This window comes from Saimiri boliviensis, chromosome 11, assembly GCF_048565385.1.
Source record: "Saimiri boliviensis isolate mSaiBol1 chromosome 11, mSaiBol1.pri, whole genome shotgun sequence".
In the NCBI taxonomy this organism is placed as follows: domain Eukaryota; kingdom Metazoa; phylum Chordata; class Mammalia; order Primates; family Cebidae; genus Saimiri; species Saimiri boliviensis.
Genome location: NC_133459.1, coordinates 24560210 through 24580001, shown reverse-complemented (window position 1 = coordinate 24580001; position 19792 = coordinate 24560210). Strand labels below are relative to the sequence as shown.

At 50.6% G+C, this 19792-nt stretch overlaps 1 protein-coding gene across 2 annotated transcripts in view; it reads left to right on the top strand.

Annotated features, from left to right (window-relative positions):
• Positions 1–18239, top strand: part of CRYBG2 (crystallin beta-gamma domain containing 2) — a 36688-nt gene extending 18449 nt beyond the window's left edge. The window contains exons 8-22 of one of the 2 annotated variants that reach the window (XM_010345385.3): positions 2105–2244; positions 3053–3179; positions 3474–3509; positions 3854–3990; positions 4167–4293; positions 4565–4704; positions 4803–4929; positions 5132–5164; positions 5285–5397; positions 7735–7864; positions 10159–10298; positions 10690–10813; positions 15865–16023; positions 17790–17949; positions 18061–18239. In XM_010345385.3, the coding sequence (XP_010343687.3) occupies positions 2105–2244; positions 3053–3179; positions 3474–3509; positions 3854–3990; positions 4167–4293; positions 4565–4704; positions 4803–4929; positions 5132–5164; positions 5285–5397; positions 7735–7864; positions 10159–10298; positions 10690–10813; positions 15865–16023; positions 17790–17949; positions 18061–18149 (1782 nt within the window). In that variant the 3' untranslated portion in view covers positions 18150–18239. Of the gene's footprint in view, positions 1–2104; positions 2245–3052; positions 3180–3473; positions 3510–3853; positions 3991–4166; positions 4294–4564; positions 4705–4802; positions 4930–5131; positions 5165–5284; positions 5398–7734; positions 7865–10158; positions 10299–10689; positions 10814–15864; positions 16024–17789; positions 17950–18060 lie in introns of those variants that run through there. The other variant, XM_074380313.1, reaches the window with a different exon arrangement.
• Positions 18240–19792: the final 1553 nt, after the last annotated feature.

Here is a 19792-nt window from a genome sequence, read left to right as displayed (position 1 = left end):
TGCCAGGCATGTTTGCTCATTCATTTGCTCACAGATGCTCACTCATATCTCCTATGTGCCAGGCACTGGGGCCAGGCAATGGGCAGTGGGGAGAGATCTGCTCTCTGCCCTGCAGGACTTAAAGTCAAGCTAGGCTATGAGGATTGGGTTGGGAGCAGGGACGCCATATAACCAGACTGGGGATTTATAAACAGCCCACTGGCTGCCAGGTGGAGAAAAGACTAGGGATCCTGGAGGCAGGGAGACCAGGAAGGGCTGTGATTTCCAGCCAAGGGGCACCTCTGATTTTTGAGGGAGGGCTGTGTGGTTTGAAAAGTTAACATTATAATTTCCAAGGCCAGGCGCAGTGGCTCACACCTGTAATCCCAGCACTTTGGGAGGCCGAGGTCGGGGAGATCACCTGAGGTCAGGAGTTAGAGACCAGCCTGGCCAACATGGCAAAACCCCATCTCTACTAAAAATACAAAAATTAGCCAGGTGGGTAGGGGCATCTGTAACCCCAGCTACTCAGGAGGCTAAGACTGGAAAATCACTTGAACCCAGGAGGTGGAGGTTGCAGTGAGACAAGGTTGCATTATTGTACTCCAGCCTGGATGGCAAGAGTGAAACTCCGTCTCAAAAAAAAAAATTATAATTTCATGTTTGTAAAGTGAAAACAATATTGTTTTTACAGCACAGTAATAAACTGCCGAAATTAAGCTTGACAAAACTATCCTGACTACTAGGGTGACCCAGAAGGAAGAGCAATGACTGTAAAAGCGGTGTCAATCAGACATTTTGGTTCTTTTTGTTTGTCTGATTTTTGTTTTTAATGAAAAAATGAATAACTGAGTCCAGAACTGTTGCAATTTTCCTAGTAGGAGATGACAAGAGCTCAGTAGCCTTAACTAGGGCAGTGGCCCAGGAGGAGGGGATAGGAATTTTCAAAGCTTCTCCGGAGGCTGGGTGCAGTGGCTGACGCCTGGAATCTCAGCACTTTGGGAAGCCTAGGTGGGTGGATTATCTGAGGTCGGGAGTTTGAGACCAGCCTGGCCAACATGATGAAACCCCGTCTCTACTAAAAAAAAAAAAATTAAAAAATAGCCAGGTGTGGCGATGGGTGCCTGTAATCCCAGCTTGGGAGGTAGAGGCAGGAAAATTGCTTGAACCCAGGAGGTGGAGGTTTCAGTGAGCCGAGATCACACCACTGCACTCCGACCTGGGCAAAAAAGTGAAACTCCGTCTCAAAAACAAAACAAAGCCTCTCTAAAAACCCACAAATGTTTGTGGACAATTAATTGTGAACTTCTGACAATAAATTCATCTTCATGTGGGAGGTAACAACTACAAGAGAAAAGCAAAGGCTTCGAAGTCAGATGTTTCTGGATTCATTTGAGTCATTCAGCATTGATTGGGTACCTGTTATATGCCAAGTACATGGGAGGTGCTAGGTTGCAACAGTGAACAAAAACTATACTGCTCTGTCACTTGCAAGCTGTGTGAGCTTGGGCATGTTGCTTAACTTCATTGAGCCTCACTTTCCTTGTCTGTGACTGGATGAATAATGCCCACTGGGAGGACTAAATGATATGAGGTAGGACATGACCTTAGCACAGTGCCTCGCATGCAGTAGATGCTTCGTACATATTTGATGAATAAGTGAATGAATGAAAATGGTCCTGGTGGGGAAGAAACACCCAGGATACAAAGAGGATCCGCTGCTTCCTAGGATGAGGTGCAGGCAAAGCCAGTCTGGACAGAGGCCGGAATCTACCTAAAGGAGGGTCAAAGTTGGAACTCAGGAAGTGGCTGTCCATCTTGGCCATCCTCCCACCAGGTTGGAAGTCAGGCTACCCAGAGGCAAGGCTATGGGCCTGGCACTTTGCAGGTTCTCTCAAGAACTTTGGTCCCAGGTCCCAAAGGTCCAGCAAGGGACCAGCACGGGCTTCGGTCTCAGGCTTGGCTGGCTGCAAAGACCACCCTAGTCACGTTCCTGGTTTCTGGGGGAATAGCCACAAAAGTTTTCCCACAGCCATCTGGAGCCCTGGCTAAATGGACTTGGGGAAGCAGGGTGGCGTCTAAGGGGGGCTGTTTATATGTTTTTCATTTCCCCCTCCTTCCACAGGACTACAGCGCCCCGGAGATCAGCCTCTTCTCTGAGGAGGGCCTCAAGGGGGAGCAAGTGAAGCTAACAGAGGCCTTGAATAACTCCCAGGGCCTGGAGAAGCCCCTGCAGGTGGCATCTGCCACTGTCTCTGCAGGACTGTGAGTCTGGTCTATTCTAGAATCCCCTCATTTGACATTCACTGTGCTGGGTGCTTGGGACACGGAGGTGACAGGACACAGTTCCTGCCTTCAGGAGTGCTCAGTCCACTGGTGGGGACAGGCAAGTAAGCAGACTATAGCAATTCAGATTTTTGGGGTGAGGGAGCACAGAAAAACACCACACCATGAGAGGCAGAGTGTGGAAGTCAGAGAAGCCTTCCTGGAGGAGGAGACACTATGGCCAGGATTATTTGGCCAGGAATCTAAGCTCCATGAGGGCAGAGATTTTGTATGTTTGTTCACTACTGTATCCCTGATGCCTGTAGCAGAGTCTGGCACAGGGCAGATGCTTCTAAACATTTATTAATTGAATGAATAAGGAAACGAGTATATCTGGCAGAGGGAATAGCACATGCAAAGGCCCAGAGAGGAGCGAGCTAAGCTTCAGATTTTCAGTTTAGTCAGTGTAAGCAACAAGTGGGGAGAACTGAAGCCCAGAGGGAAGGAGGAGGCCAGATTGCAGAGCCTCTTTGCATAGCTGGGCTTTATTGTGAGGCTAACAGGGAACTACTGGGGTTGTTAAAGCAGTTTTCCATGCATGCTAGAGAAAAATGCTGTAGCTGCTGTGTGAAATGAGAGAAGGCAAGGCCAGAGGAAGGGAGACCAAGGTGGCTACTGCAAGAGATTATAGTGGATTAATGGGAGCCTCCCCCGAAAAACTCCCTTTTCCCCGCTAAACCTTCCTTCCCAGCCACCACTCTGTGTCCCTTGGAGTCTGGGGTACAGCAGCCTCTCTGCCTTCCCCCAGGTGGCTACTATACCCCAAACCATTCTTTGAAGACACTCCCTACATCCTGGAACCTGGAGAGTACCCCACATCGGAGGCCTGGGGCACATCAGACCCCAGCGTGGGCTCCCTGAAGCCCGTGACATTGGTAAAGAACAGGGCACACCGACAGGCCAGGAGGTCTAGGCTCTGCCCCTGGTCCCAAGTAGCATGGTCCTGCAGTCTGTGGGAAGGGAGGGGGATGAAGTGTAAAATAGCACCCCTTGGGAGATTGCTTCCTGGAAGCTTCCATTGGGAATGGGAGTGGGAGGATTAACCTAAGAGGTGGGGGAAGAGGGAAGACATGGGATTGGGGTTCTCAGGATCAGGAAAATCCTAGATCCCCAGCCCCATCTGTCTTTCCCATCTCTGGGCTGGTGTCTCAGCTCTGTCTCCTCTGCAGGGCTGCCCAAGCGTGGAGAAGCCGGGGGAGCCCAGGGTAAGAGTCCGGGTTTCGGAGTCAAAGAGGGCCTTTGGTGGTGGGGTGCAGGTGTGTGGTCATCGTAGCCTGGACAGGAAATCCAGAGAGGAGGGTACTGGAGGCCAAAAGCTGGATTTGGGGGGATGGCACCTGATGGGCTCAGTGGGAGCTGGCTTTTGATGTGTAAGAAGGTCAGAGGTCAGAGTAGAGCCAGGAATTGGGTAAGGGGATGGAGCTCAGTGAGGAGGTGGGAGGGCTAGGGTGTGCCACCTTGGGCTGATGTGGGCAGAGCATTCTTGGGCTGGCTGGGTGTGTTTGGGTCCAGATTACTCCCCACCATCCTGACTCCCCCTTACTCCCAGGCTGTGGTGTATGAGGCCCCAGGCTTTCAGGGCCGCAGCTGGGAGGTGAGCCGAGACATCTACAACCTTCAGCAGCCAGAGGACAGCCAGAGCCCCCACCTGGCCTCTGTGGGGTCCCTGAGAGTTCTTGGGGGCTGGTGAGAATTCAGGACCCTTCCTTATATTTCATCACCTTCACTAGCCTTTACCCTTGGGAGTGGGGAGTGTCCTGTGGGGAGTGTCCTGGGCTGCCTGGGGGGTGGGGACAGTTGTCTTACCCATCCATGGGCCTCCTATTACTGAACCTGCCTGTCCATCCTCCTGCTTTTCCCAGCTGGGTAGGCTATGAGAAGGAGGGCTTCCGGGGCCACCAGTATCTGCTGGAGGAAGGGGAATACCCTGACTGGTCACACTGGGGAGGCTATGATGAGTTGCTGACCTCCCTCCGGGTCATCCGCACGGTAAGCAAAGGCAATTGGCTTATTCTTCTGCTTCTGGCCACAGCCAGACCTCCCCTAGTACAATTTGTGGAGGGAAGAATTTATACCCCCTCTCTGTGTTTTCCCTAGAAGTGTTCCCTAAGGTCTAGCCGCTCTTCCTCCTGCAGCTCTTCTCCAGGCCGTCCTGACAGCCTCACCCCTAATTCCCCGGGTGGGCTGTGACCCTGGGGCCTGGGCACCCTGAGGGGCTTCGGTTTGTGGGCAGGAGAAACTGACTGTACCTGGGGCCCAGGACTTCGGGGACCCGGCCATCGTGCTATTTGAGGCCATGGACTTTGAGGGGCACAGCGTAGAGGTGAGCAAGGCATTGCCGGACGTGGAGCTGGTGCAACACGGCCCCAGCACACAGGCCATACACGTGCTCAGCGGCGTGTAAGTGACCCGGGCTCCGGAAGCGGGGCGGGCTGGGGGCGGTTCCAGGAGAGGGGCCGGCTCCGTGCCTGCTGACCCGCGCCCCACTCTTCCTGCAGGTGGGTGGCCTACCAGGAGGTGGGCTTCTCCGGGGAACAGTACGTGCTGGAGAAGGGTGTGTACCGTAACTGCGAGGACTGGGGCGCAGGTAACAGCGCCCTCGCGTCGCTGCAGCCGGTCCTACAGGTGAGTGCCAGCCGCGGGGGGCGGGGCCTCAGGGGGCGGGTCCTGGAGTTCGGAGAGGGGGCGGGGCTGGAGGGCCTGTCTGGGCGGGGCCTTGGGGGCGGGGCCGAGGGCGCGGCCGCGGGGTGCGCAGTACAGAAACCTAGAGGAGCTGAGGCTAGGGTCCGGCACCCTCCCTAAGTCTCGATTCGGTCCCACCTTTCAGGTCGGGGAGCACGATCTGCACTTCGTCTCAAAGGTAAGGTGGGGATTCTGCAGGGAGCCGCTGAGCGCACGCCTCTCCCCTCGTTTCAAACCTCTCCCCTCCCACTGTTCTTGGCCCCATTCCATCGCCCTCCTTTCTCGCCTCTCTCTCTAGATTCAGCTTTTCTCCCTCCCCGACTTTCTGGGCGACCACTTCTCCTTCGAAGATGACCAGGCCACTCTGCCCGCGTCCTTCCGACCTCAGTCCTGCCGGGTCCACGGCGGCAGGTGAGGACGTGGACGGGTGGAGAGGTGGAGGGGTGGGGGAACAGGGGTCAGAGGCAGGGCTGCAGGAGGAGGGTCTTTCAAATAATTTCCTTCCTTTGGCTACCTTGGAATGAGCTATTCTGTCTTGCGCCTTTCAATTTTAAAACAAACAAAATAGGGCCGGGCGGTGGCTCAAGCCTGTAATCCCAGCACTTTGGGAGGCCGAGGCGGGTGGATCACGAGGTCAAGAGATCGAGACCATCCTGGTCAACATGATGAAACCCCGTCTCTACTAAAAATAAAAAACATTAGGTGGGCATGGTGGCGCGTGCCTGTAATCCCAGCTACTCAGGAGGCTGAGGCAGGAGAATTGCCTGAACCCAGGAGGCGGAGGTTGCGGTGAGCCAAGATTGCGCCATTGCACTCCAGCCTGGGTAACAAAAGCGAAACTCTCTCTCAAAAATAAATAAATAAATAAATAATAAAAAATAAAATAAGGTTTTTAATGGAAAATGTAAAACTGTAGATTGTGTAATGTAAAGATGTATCTTTTTTCCTCTATCCATCTGCTCTTTTAAATTTTCAGTGGAGTATTCTTTTTTCCAGTGGAGTATTTTAAATCCCTGACCCAACATAAAATTTCATGAGTAAACACCATGCTCGGCTAATTTTTTAACTTTTTTGTAGAGATGGGGGACTCCCTTTGTTACTTAGGTTATTCTCAAACTTCTGGGCTCAAGTAATCCTCCTTTTCTGCATTCTCCCAAAGTGCTGGGATTACAGGTGTGAGTTACTGCACCTAGCCCTAATTCTGCTTTCCTATGAATAATTACCATGAAGCCGTGCAGCTCATGCCTGTAATCCCAGCACTTTGGGAGGCTGAGGCAGGAGCCCAGGAGTTCAAGACCCACCTGGTCTTTGAACCAGCTATTGCCTGTCTTCACAAAAAACATTTTAATTAGGTGGGTGTGGTGTCATGCACCTATAGTACTACCTACTCAGGAGGCTGAGAAGAGAGGATTGCTTGAGCCTAGGAGCTGGAGGCTGCAGTGAGGTATGATCACACCACTGTACTCTAGCTTGGGCAACAGAATGAGATCTTATCTCTAAAATCATCATAATAATTGTTACATGAAATATTTATGTGGTTCCTGCCTCAGCTAAGGCTGCTATCACAAAATACCAAAGTCTGTGTTGTTTAAATAAGAGAAATTTATTCTCTCACATGTCTGGAGACTAGGAAGTCCAAGATCAAGGTGCTGGCCACTTCACTTCCCCCGTGAGAGCTTTCCTCCTGGCTTGCAGAAGGCCATCTCCTCACTGTGTTCTCATGTAGTGAAGAGAGAGAGTGTGAGCTCCCGTCTCTTCCTCTTCTTTTAAGGACACTAATCCCATCATGAGGTCTCACCCTCATGACCTCCTCTAAACCAAATTACCTCCTAAAGGCTTCACCTCTGAAGACCATTACACTGAGAGTTAGGGCTTTAGCATGTGATTTTGGAGGGACACAGACATTCAGGTTGTAACAGTTCCAAAACCAATAGCTTTGATCTCTGTCCCTGCCACCTTTTCCCCTCTCACCCCCTATAAGAAATCATTTTTTTAAGTGTTTGGTGTATTCATCCACTGGCTTTTGTTGCTGTTAAGATATAAGCAAATATACACTCATAAATTTCCATTTAGCTATAGAAACCAAATATTTATATTTTGTTTCCCTTCTCCATTTTCTTACACAAAGGGAAGCATATTATACCCAGGTTAATATAATAAAAAAAAAACACTAAATTGTACCCTTTAAAAGTATGAGTTTTATGGCATGTGAATTATATCTCAATTTTTTAAAGGAAGTATGCTATAAACACTGTTATGCACCTGCTTTTTTTAATTTAACTCTTCGGAGATCACTTTATATCCCATTAAGAGCTTCTTTTCCTTCCTCTTAACTGCTGCATTATACTCCACTTTTTCTTATTCAGCCAAGCCCCTATTGATGGACATTTGGGCTGCTTCCCCTCTTTGCTATTGCAGAAGTGCCATAATGAGTAGTCTCCTGCATGTGTGATTTCAGTTTTCAAAGGGTGTCCTTGGGATGGATTCCTCGATATGAGATTGCTGAGTAATTACCCGTGGAGTTTTGCTTAATATTGCCAAATTCCCCTCCATAGGGGCAGGATGATTTCATTCAGTCTTTTCTTAAGTCTGACCTCATTCCCTGCTGTTGTAGTGCTTGTTCATCCTTGACCTCTCCTGGGACAGGGGATCATGATCAAGTCTGAATTCCCTCTTCTGTGTCTCGGGAACCTGGGCAGGCCAGGGACAGGTAGGCTCAGATGGCCTCCATTTCTTCCCCTTCCGCAGCTGGATCCTGTTTGATGAGAAGAACTTCAAGGGTGACCAGCATATTCTCTCTGAGGGCGAGTTCCCCACTCTCACGGCCATGGGCTGCCTAGCCTCCACAGTCCTGGGCTCTCTCCAGAAGGTATCCCTGGTGAGTTTCCATGACCAGTTCTAGGTAATCCTGGAAGCAGAAGTTGCTGCCGGAGGAGTTCTGGACACAGAACCTGTGTGCTGGTGCAGAGGTTGATGCTAGTCTTTTTAGAACCGCCCCAGGCCCCTTGACTCTGGGGCTGTAAAGCCAGTTTAGTTCCCTAGCTCTTCATTGAACACCTACCGAGACAAGACCTGGGGACACAGAAAGAAATCGGACACAGCCCTACCTGTAAAGATGATCATAAACATAAAGATTACATCCAGAGTGGTGCGTCCAGATACAGAAGTGGTGCAGGGATGGAGGGACCAACACTCAGGGCTGGCCTGGGGCGGGGGCCAGTGCTGCCAAGGTGATGTTCCACACAGGGAGTAGTGACAGCATCAGCTAGAAAGACGGCCTTGCCTGCTGCAGACCGGTGGAAGTGACGGGGGCCACAATAAAGGGCTAGCATCTGTAGGACTTGGTGACTGTGTGGCCAGTGGGGACAGTATCCAGTCAGAAGAGCTGATACTTACTGAGTGCATAGCATGTGCCAGGTGGTGTTTAAAAGGCTTCCCACCAACCAGGCATGGTGACTCCTGCCTGTAATCCCAGCATTTTGAGAGGCTGAGGTGGGCAGATCACCTTAGGTAAGCAGAGTTCGAGACCAGCCTGGCCAACATGGTGAAACCCATCTCTACTAAAAATAAGAAAATTATCCAGATGTGGTAGTGCATGTCTGTAATCCCAGCACTTTGAGAGGCCGAGATGGGCGGATCACCTGAGGTGAGGAGTTGGAGACCATCCTGGCTAATGGGGTGAAATCCTGTCTTTACTAAAAATACAAAAATTAGCCCGGCATGGTGGCACGTGTCTGTAATTCCAGCTACTTTGGAGGCTGAGACAGGAGATTCATTTGAACCCAGGAGGGAGCGGTTGCAGTGAGCTGAGACAGTGCCACTGTACTTCAGCCTGGGTGACAGAGGAAGACTCCATCTCAAAAAAAAAAAAAAAGGCTTGCCATGTATACTAAGGCCTTTTAATCTTCTCTACAACCCTGAGAGGAGTGTTACCATTATTATCTCCCTTTTCCATATGTGGAAACTGAGGCACAGGCTCCAGGTTACATAGTTGGTAACAGGCAAAGCCAGGCTTTCCCCTAGGCAGCTAGTTCTGGGGTCCAAGTCCCTTGCAATGACACGCTGGGCTCTGAAGACAGATAAACCTGGTGCTGAAGCCCAGTTTTCAGGCCCTGTGCAAGCAATTTACCCTCTCCAGCCTGTTTCCTACCTATTAAGTGGGGATAATAATAGCTTCTACCTTAAAGGGTAGTTGAAGAGTTATGAGATCAGATAAAGCACTTAGCATAATATGGCCCATAGTAAATAAACCCTGATGATTGTGAGCTGCCATTATCGTCAGTGTTTTATTGTTATTCTTATCATGAAAAGAATGAAGCCAGGTGTGGTGGCTCATACCTATAATTTCAGCACTTTGGGAGGCCTAGGAGGGTGGATCATGAGGTCAGGGGTTTGAGACCAGCCCGGCCAACATGGTAAAACCCTTTCTCTCCTAAAAATACAAAAATTAGCTGGGTATAGTGGCATGTGCCTGTAATTCCAGCTACTCACGAGGCTGAAGCAGGAGAATTGCTTGAACTTGGAAAGCAGAGGTTACAGTGAGCCAAGATTGCACCTCTGCACTCCAGCCTGGGTGACAGAGTGAGACTCCATCTCAAAAAAATTAAATAAATAAATTTCAGCACTTTGGGAGGCTAAGCCAGGAGGATCACTAGGAGTTTGAGACTGCCTGGGCAACATGGTGAGAGACACTGTCTCTACAAAAAATTAGGCATGGTGGCATGTGCCTGTAGTCCCAGCTACTCAGGAGGCTGAGTTGGGAGGATCGATTGAGCCCAGGAAGTTGAGGCTATGGTGAGCCGTGATCACGCCACTGCATTCCAGCCTAGGCAACAGAGAAAGACCCTATCTCAAAAAAAAAAAAAAAAAAAAAAAAAAGAATAAGCCCCAGGTTTCCAGACTGGCTCAGAGTGCCGGGTTAGTTCTCAGAAGTGCCATTTACTGGAGAGGTGGTTTGAGGGGGAAACTGGGGGCCCAGCCTGGAGCTTGCTGACCCTGAGAATCAGGAGCACTCAGCTGGCAGCCTCCAGGAGTCAGTGGCCCTGCAGGACTGAGCTCAGGAGGGAAGAAGGCCTGAGGTACAGACCTGAAGTCAGGGTGTCTGGGACTGTGGGGCTATGTCTGGGACTTGGGCTCTCATGGCCTCACCGTCCTCCTTCCCCCGGGCCCCAGCACTTTTCAGAGCCTTCTGTTTTCCTGTATGGACTTGAATGCTTTGAGGGGAAGGAGATCGAGCTTAGCAGGGAGGTGCGGAGCCTGCAAGCCGAGGGCTTCAACAACCACGTGCTGTCTGTGCGGATCAAGGGGGGCATGTGAGTGCTGAGGGGAGGCACGGGTGTGGGGCTGCTGGTGGGGATGAGTCATGGCAAGATGGAGATCCGGGGGGTCTCTGGCCTCTTCCCCCTCCCTATTTCTGCCCCATGCCCTCCAAGCCAGGAAGGAGGGAGAATTACAGACTGAGAAGGGTCACTGGCTCTCAGGGCTTGGATCCCAGCTTGGTGGGCTTTTCAGGATCCTACTTTACCCTGCAAACCCCAAATCTACTTCCCAGCCTCCCTCTCCCCCATGGGAACCCTATTCCAGGCAGAGGAATCCCTGCATGAGAGAAGAGGAGGTGGAGAACATTCTAACATCTGTGTCTCCTCCTCCACTTGTCTGTGTGTCTGTGCTCTTCTCTGTGTCCCTGACACCTGCTGGGCCCAGCTGGGTGCTGTGTGAGCACAGTGACTTCCGGGGTCGCCAGTGGCTGGTGGGAAGCTGCGAGATCACCAACTGGCTGACCTACAGCGGCACCCAGAGGGTGGGTTCGCTCTACCCCATCAAGCAGGTGGGTATCATGGCTGGAGCTGAGCGTGTCCAGGGCTGAGCATGTCCGGGCAGGCCTGTCTGGATGAGTGTCTGGCTGTGTGCTTCCCAAACAGAATTTATGTACTTTTGTCACAATTTTGCCACATCATCATTCCTTTTGAGCCATTGTCTACTTAATATTTTTATCTAGATTAATTTTCTTTTTAAAAGGCTTTTAATTAATTTCTATCTATCAAAAAAAGCTTTTTCTTTTTTTTTTTGAGATGCCTCCCAGGTTCAAGCGATTCTCCTACGTCAGCCTCCCAAGTAGCTGGGATTACAAGCATGTGCCACCACATCTGGCTTTTTTTTTTTTTTTTTTTTTTTTTTTTTTTTTTTTGAGATGGAGTCTCTGTCGCCCAGACTGGAGTGTACTGGCATGATCTTAGCTTACTGCAACCTCTGCCTCCCGGTTTCAAGTGAGTCTACTGCCTCAGCCTCCTCAGTAGCTGGGATTACAGGTATACACCACCACGCCCAGCTTTTTGTATTTTTAGTAGAGACAGGGTTTCACCATGTTGGCCAGGCTGGTCTCAAACTCCTGACATGGTGATCCGCCTGCCTCTGCCTCCCAAAGTGCTGGGATTACAGGTGTGAGCCACCAAGCCCATTTTTTTTTTTTTTTGTTTTGTTTTGTTTTTTTTTAGCCAAAGTCTTGCACTGTCACCTGGGCTGGAGTGCAGTGGTGTGATTTTGGCTCACTGCAACCTCTGCCTCCCGGGTTCAAGCAATTCTCCTGCCTCAGCCTCCTGATCAGCTGGGATTACAGGTGCATACCACCATGCCTGGCTAACTTTTTGTATTTTCACCATGCCTGGCTAGCTTTTTGTATTTTTAGTAGAGACATGGTTTCACCAAGTTGGCCAGGCTAGTCTCAAACTCCTGACCTCATGATCCGCCTGCTTCAGCCTCTCAAAGTGCTGGGATTACAGGTATGAACCACTGTGCTTGGCTAATTTTTTTTTTTTTTTTTGAGACGGATTTCACTCTTGTTACCCAGGCTGGAGTGCAATGGCGCGATCTCGGCTCACCGCAACCTCCGCCTCCTGGGTTCAGGCAATTCTCCTGCCTCAGCCTCCTGAGTAGCTGGGATTACAGGCACAAGCCACCATGCCCAGCTAATTTTTTGTGTTTTTTTTTAGTAGAGACGGGGTTTCACCATGTTGACCAGGATGGTCTCGATCTCTTGACCTCGTGATCCAAAGTGCTGGGATTACAGGCTTGAGCCACCGCGCCCGGCCAATTTTTGTGTTTTTAGTAGAAATGGGGTTTCACCATGTTGGCCAAGCTGCTCTTGAACTCCTGACCTCACGTGATCCACCTGCCTTGGCCTCCCGAAGTGTTGGGATTACAGGTGTGAGCCACCATGCCCAGCCCCAGCCCATTTTTTATTTAGCTTTCTGACTCTGTGCTTGTACTTTCAACACTTTCATAATGATTTTCAGCTCCTGGATAAGGAAAGCAGGCTTGATCCTGTCACAAATACATTTAGCACACATGGAATCACCATAGGCCCTCCAGACATGTTTTCTCTTTTGGACAATCTCATTAGAACGTTAGACCTCACAACATGAACCTCTCGAATTTGGCTTGGGCACATACCACATGCAGATTTTGGTGCCTTCCCAACTTTGTTGGTATAAAGGTCAACAATTCTAGGCCGGGCATGGTGGCTCACACCTGTAATCTCAGCACTTTGGGAGGCCGAGGCGGGTGGATCACCTGAGGTCAGGAGTTCAAGACCAGCCTGACCAACATGAAGAAACCCCATCTCTACTAAAAATATAAAATTAGCCGGGTGTGGTGGCACATGCCTGTAGTCCCAGCTACTCAGGAGGCTGAGGCAGGAGAATGGCTTGAACTCGGGAGGCAGAGGTTGTGGTGACTCAAGATCATGCCATTGAACCCTAGCCTGGGCAACAAGAGCAAAACTCCATCTAAAAAAAAATTATATTACCAGGAGCTCGGGACAGCCTAGTTTTGTTAGAGTCTGTATTGTAGGAAAGTCTATGACAATATGTCAAATGCTAGAACATTCTGATGCCTCTAGACAACATCCCCAGAAGAGGAAAAATTTTAAAATTTACTTTTTTTTTAACTTTATCCTTGTCTTAAGGAGTAATATCAATTAAGTCATGAGTTTGATATGTATATATGATTTTTTTCTTAATAGATGTAATAAATACATTACCATTAATTTTTCTTTTCTTTTTCTTTTTTTTTTTTTTTTTTGAGACGGAGTTTTGCTGTTGTTACCCAGGCTGGAGTGCAATGGCACGATCTCGGCTCACTGCAACCTCCGCCTCCTGGGTTCAAGGAATTCTCCTGCCTCAGCCTCCCGAGTATCTGGGACTACAGGCGTGCACCACCACGCCCGGCTAATTTTTGTATTTTTAGTAGAGACGGGGTTTCACCTTGTTGACCGAGATGGTCTCGATCTCTTGACCTCGTGATCTACCCGCCTCGGCCTCCCAAAGTGCTGGGATTATAGGCGTGAGCCACCGCGCCCGGCCTACCATTAATTTTTCAAAAAAAAAGTTTATAGGCTGGGTGCAGTGGCTCACACCTGTAATTTCATCACTTTGGGAGGCCGAGGAGAGAGGGTTGCTTGAGCCTAGGAGTTCAAGACCAGCCTGGGCAGCATGGCAAGACTCCATCTCTACAAAAAATACAAAAGAAGTGAGCTAGATGTTATGACCTGTGCTATAGTCCCAGCTACTGGGGAGACTGAGGTGGTCAGATCATCTGAGCCCGGGAGTTTGAGGCTGCAGTGAGCCATGATCACTCCACTGGCACTCCATGTTTGGTGACAGAGCGAGAACCTGTCTCAAAACAAAAAAAAAGTTGATCCACATAGGACTGAAATGATCTCACAGAGCACGCACAGGTAGTAAGCATACCTCTCTTGGGGAAGCACGCCTGCACATGTGTTCTGTATTTCCGTGCCTGCATGTCTGAACACCAGTATCATTCGTGCACATGTGCATATATGTGGGAAGGCCATAGGCTCTGTGTATGTGTGTGTGCACATACATGTTCCCATTTGGGGGTATTTCTGTGCCCATTGTGTTGTGTCCATGCATCTGTGTACTCTGGTGATGATGTGTGTGTGTGTGTGCGTGTGTGTGTGTATCTGTGGGAGTGCATTTATTTATTATTTATTTATTTTATTTATTTATTTTTTTTTGAGACAGGGTTTCGCTCTTGTTACCCAGGCTGGAGTGCAATGGCGCGATCTCGGCTCACCGCAACCTCCGCCTCCTGGGTTCAGGCAATTCTCCTGCCTCAGCCTCCTGAGTAGCTGGGATTACAGGCACGCGCCACCATGTCCAGCTAATTTTTTGCACCTTTAGTAGAGACGGGGTTTCACCATGTTGACCAGGATGGTCTCGATCTCTTGACCTTGTGATCCACCCGCCTCGGCCTCCCAAAGTGCTGGGATTACAGGCTTGAGCCACCGCGCCCGGCTTTATTTTATTTTTGAGACTGGATCCCGCTCTGTCACCCAGGCTGTAGTGCAGTGGTGCGATCTTGGCTCACTCCAACCTTCATCTCCCGGGTTCAAGCGATTCTCCTGCCTCTCAGCCTCCTGAGTAGCTGGGATTACAGGCGTGTGCCACCACGCCCAGCTAATTTTTTTGTATTTTTGGTAGAAATGGGTTTTGCCATGTTGGCCAAGCTTGTCTCAAACTCCTGACCTCAGGTGATCCACTCCCCTTGGCCTCCTAAAGTGCTGGGATTACAGGCGTGAGCCTCTGTGCCTGGCCAGGAGTGTATTTATGACTGCGCATACCTGTACTTGTGACACCACTGGCAGTGTGTTTATCTTTGTATAAGGATATTTGTGTAGTCTCTGGATTCACTCATAACATCATTGCTGGGAGAGACCTTGGAGATGATCTCCACCCCTCACATTTTACAGATGGGGAAATAAAGGCCCAGAGAAGTGGACACGGATTTGCTCTGCAATCTTGGGCAAGTACTGTGCCTCCTTAGACCTTCATTTCCTCATCTTTAAAATGAGGATAACATGTGTCATGGGTCTGTTTTGAGGACTGAAGATAAAAAACCCTTAGAACAGTGCTCCAGTGAGTCAGCTCTCAAGAAATGTTAGCTGTGATTTTTTTTTTTTTTTTTTTTTTTTTTTTTTTTTTTTTTTTAGACGGAGTTTCGCTCTTGTTACCCAGGCTGGAGTGCAATGACGCGATCTCGGCTCACCGCAACCTCCGCCTCCTGGGCTCAGGCAATTCTCCTGCCTCAGCCTCCTGAGTAGCTGGGATTACAGGCACGTGCCACCATGCCCAGCTAATTTTTTGTATCTTTAGTAGAGACGGGGTTTCACCATGTTGACCAGGATGGTCTCGATCTCTCGACCTCGTGATCCACCCGCCTCAGCCTCCCAAAGTGCTGGGATTACAGGCTTGAGCCACCGCGCCCGGCTAGCTGTGATTATTGTCATTACTGTTATTACTGTCGCCACCATCTAAGAACAGCCAATATGGCAGAACCATGTCTGATGTCTGACAGTCCAGTGTCCACCCCATCAGGAACCCTCTTCAACACAGGTGTGTGTGCACATCTGTATTCCCACACACATCCATCCTTGTAGCAAACAGAAGTGCCTAGTACGGAGTAGACTGCACGGATCTTTGGTTAGGACATGTGACTTGGTTGGCTGCGTGTATCCATGTGTTTGTGTCTTCTGTGAACTTCTGTGCCACCATGTGGACCAGAGGTATATCTGTCAGTTTGTCCCTCTGCACACATCTGTGGGTATCTCTACGACCATGGAACTCTGTGTGTGTGTGTGTGTGTGTGTGTGTGTGTGTGTGTGTGTGTGAGAGAGAGAGAGAGAGAGAGAGAGAGAGGTGCTCTCTATGTGTGTGTAAAGAACAGGTGACTTACAGAGTCAAGGAAAGTTTGGGGACAGGAAGGAGGGCTTGGGAGCTTGATACTGGAGAGTTGAGGGTATCAGGGGCTCAGGTTATCCCATCCAGGCACCCCTGACTCTCAGCCTTTTTCTGCCACCAGCGCCGGGTTTATTTTCGACTCTGGAATGCAGCACTGGGGGGTTTCCTGTCAGTGCCGGATCACGTGGAGGACATGAAGGCAGGCCGTGTGGTGGTCTCTGAGCCCCGAGCTGGAGGCAGCTGCATCTGGTACTATGAGGATGGGCTGCTGAAGAATCAGGTACTGATACAGGGGCTGGGACAGGGACACCCTGGCCCTAGGCATTCACAGGTCCACTGTAGGGAGTCCTAGCACAATCAGCAACACAGAGGGATGACACGGAAGCCAGGACCTTGGGGTGGGGGAGAATTCAGACTCTGTACCCCTGGGGAAGTCATGCTCTTCTCTGGGCCTCAGTCTGTAAAACAGAGGCAATGAAGTGGGTGCTTCTAAGGGACTTCCCAGTTCTGATACCGATGACAGAACTTGAGTCCCATTAATAATGGTAGATTTGGCCAGGCATGGTGGCTCATGCCTATAATCCCAACACTTTGGAAGGCTGAGGCAGAAGGATTGCTTGAGGACAGGAGTTGGAGGCCAGCCTCAACATAGTGAGACCTTGTCTCCACAAAATATAAACAAGCTGGGTGTGGTGACTCATGCCTGTAATCTCAGCACTTTGGGAAGCCAAGGTGGGCGGATCATCTGAGGTTGGGAGTTCAAGACCAGCCTGACCAACGTGGAGAAACCCCATCTCTACTAAAAATACAAAAAATAGCCAGGACACGCCTGTAATCCTAGTTACGCAGGAGGCTGAGGCAGGAGAATTGCTTGAACCCTGGAGGTGGAGGTTGCAGTGAGCTGAGATCATGCCACTGCACTCCAGCCTGGTCGACAGAGTGAGACTCCATCTCCCCCCACCAAAAAAAGGAAAATAGGAAGTATCAGGTGTGATATGGATGGGAGTCTTTCCTGAGAAGGTGACATTTGAGGGAGGTAGCTGTGCAGATATCTGAGGGAAGAGTGTTCCAGGCAGAGGGAACGGCCAGTGCAAAGGCCCTGAGGTGGAAACATGCCTAGGATTTTCTGGGCTAGCAAGGCTAGCTGGGTGGCTAGATTGAGTTGAGTGAGGGGGAGGTAGCAGGAGATGAGGCCAGAAAGGTTATGGGGACTGTAGGTCTTTGTGGGCTATTGAGAGGTTTTGTCTTTTACCCAGAAGGAGAGAGGTGGCTGATCACGTGCCAGGCTCTGCATTGAGTTCTTCACAAAAATGCCTCCTGTCATCCTTAATCTAAAGTATCATGGGGCAGGCCTTTTTATACTCCCCATTTTTTTTTTTTTTTTTTTTTTTTGAGATGGAGTTTTGCTCTTGTTACCCAGGCTGCAGTGCAATGTCGTGACCTTGGCTCTCATTGCAACCTCTGCCTCCTGGGTTCAGGCAATTCTCCTGCCTCAGCCTCCTTAGAAGCTAGGATTACAGGCACACGCCACCATGCCCAGCTAATTTTTTATATTTTTAGTAGAGATGGGGTTTCACCATGTTGACCAGTACAGTCTCGATCTCTTGACCTCGTGATCTACCTGCCTCAGCCTCCCAAAGTGCTGGGATTACAGGCTTGAGCCACCGTGCCTGGCCTATACTCCCCATTTTACAGGTGAGGAAATCAGAGCACAGAGAGATTATTTGCTGAAAGTCACGCAGCCAGTAAATGTGTAGAGATTTGTCTGATGCTATAAACCTATGCTTTGGATGCTGTAAACCAATCGTGGAAGGATTCCTGGAGGAGTTAATATTTTTCCAGCCCTTTTATGTTTTCTCACATTGAACCCTCACAAAAGCCAGCATTTGGGGATTCCCATCCCCAAGGAAACTGAGGAGGATTAAGAGGCTTGCCCAGGGCCACAGTTCTAAGAGCCAGGATTTGGAGCAGATGTGTCAAGGGTTTCTTGGGTATGGTGGAGTCCCTCTGGGAGGAACAATGCCTGATGACCTCCCGGGGCCTCAGATGGCCCCCACCATGAGCCTGCAGGTGATTGGACCCCCTAGCCCAGGCTCCAAGGTGGTGCTGTGGGCTGAGAGCCGCCTACCACGCCAGACATGGAGCATCAGTGAATCGGGCCACATCTGCAGCCAGATGTTCGAAGGCCAGATCCTGGATGTGAAGGGTAAGTTGGGATGTTGTGGGGAAGAGACTCCTGAGGGGGCTGAGAGCCGTGGAGCGAGCCCCAGCTCTCTCTGACCACCTCCCTATCTTTTAATCCCTATCCCACCCCCAGGAGGCCGGGGCTACGACCGGGACCACGTGGTGCTATGGGAGCCGGACAAGAACAGGGCGTCCCAGATCTGGACCATCCATGTGCTTTGAACCTTTCCCCCTTATCCTCTAGCCCTGGAGGCTTTGCTGGGATGAATGTTTTTATAGGGTTTTTGTTGTAACATAAGCTATTTTCTAATATGTTGCCAGGTATCCTCATCTCTGTGCACCTTCATATTTTGGGGTGGGGCGGGGATTTGTTCATCGGCCTGCTTCCCTGATGCTCAGGCTGGCTTCTTCCCACCAGGCTCCAGCTTTGGGTTTCAGATGTTAGGCCTCCCTCTGCCATCAGAGGGCGCCCTTGGACCAGATGAACTGGAGAGCGTAGTCTTGCGCAGCCACCCAAATGATGTGTTGCTAGAGCTGGCTCTGAACCGGGTGTGGCTCTGAGCTGGGCGTAGCCCTGGGCTGTGTGGGCACAGACACAAACTGAGCCTCTCGGTCACAGTCCCATTGAGGATCATGTCAGGTAGGGTGATGCATCCATGAGAAGGGAGAAAAGAAGTGGAGGGACTCACACAGCAGGAACGTCACCCCACCAGGCGTTCAGGGCAGGCTGCCTGGAGGAGGGACCCGAGCCTGAGATGTCAGGATAGGAAGGAGTTGGCCAGGCTCCAGGAGGCAGAGGAAGAATATTCTAGGCATATTCTTGGATGAAACATCCCACCTTACCCTTCACATCCATGGGTGAAACAAATGCAACTGCATACAATCCAGGGGTGAAAACCTGCAGGTTAGTGTGATGGGGGCGCAGTGGGCCAGGCACGGGAGATGAGTGTGAGCCACACCCTGAAGGGCTGTGCCCCCAGGGCTCTGCTGCACTCACCCCAACTCTGGTCTTAGAAAAACCAGGACAGGGCCGGGCGCGGTGGCTCAAGCCTGTAATCTCAGCACTTTGGGAGGCCGAGGCGGGTGGATCACGAGGTCAAGAGATCGAGACCATCCTGGTCAACATGGTGAAACCCCGTCTCTACCAAAAATACAAAAAAGTAGCTGGGCATGGTGGCGCGTGCCTGTAATCCCAGCTACTCAGGAGGCTGAGGCAGGAGAATTGCCTGAACCCAGGAGGCAGAGATCGTGGTGAGCCGAGATCGCGCCATTACACTCCAGCCTGGGTAACAAGAGCGAAACTCCGACTCCAAAAAAAGAAAGAAAGAAAGAAAGAAAAGCCAGGAGAGGGCGTCTGGGTTTCTAACCCGGCTCAGAGAGGGAAAGGCATAAAAGAGGAGGAGCTTTCTCTGTCCCTGGATGTCCTCAAAGAAGCTGAGGTGGGAGGAGACCTTGGGGGCTACCCTGGGGCCCCCTTCCATCTCTGCAGCATCCACCTCTGCAGCACCCACTTCCGACGCCCCAAACCCAGGAGGGTAGGAGCGGTCAGAGCAGCTGCTTGCCCTTCCTGCCTTCCTAGCCACTGGGCCAGCATGGGAGGTAAACAGCCACCCATCATCATTCTCCAGCCCCAGGTGCCTGTGGAACTGCTTTGCCGGGGATCTAAAGACCATGCTGAGGGGTGTCCCTGGGACTGGGGATCTCCCTGGGTCTGCCATTCTGAAGATACTTAGGTAGTTGGGTAGCGGCTCTCTGAGCCTGGGATGTCCAGGTTGGTGGCATCTCTGGAACCATCATTCCCAAACACCCAGGGATGGGTGAAACAAATGCAGCTGCAGGGGTTGGTGAGGATGCCAGATTCTGGG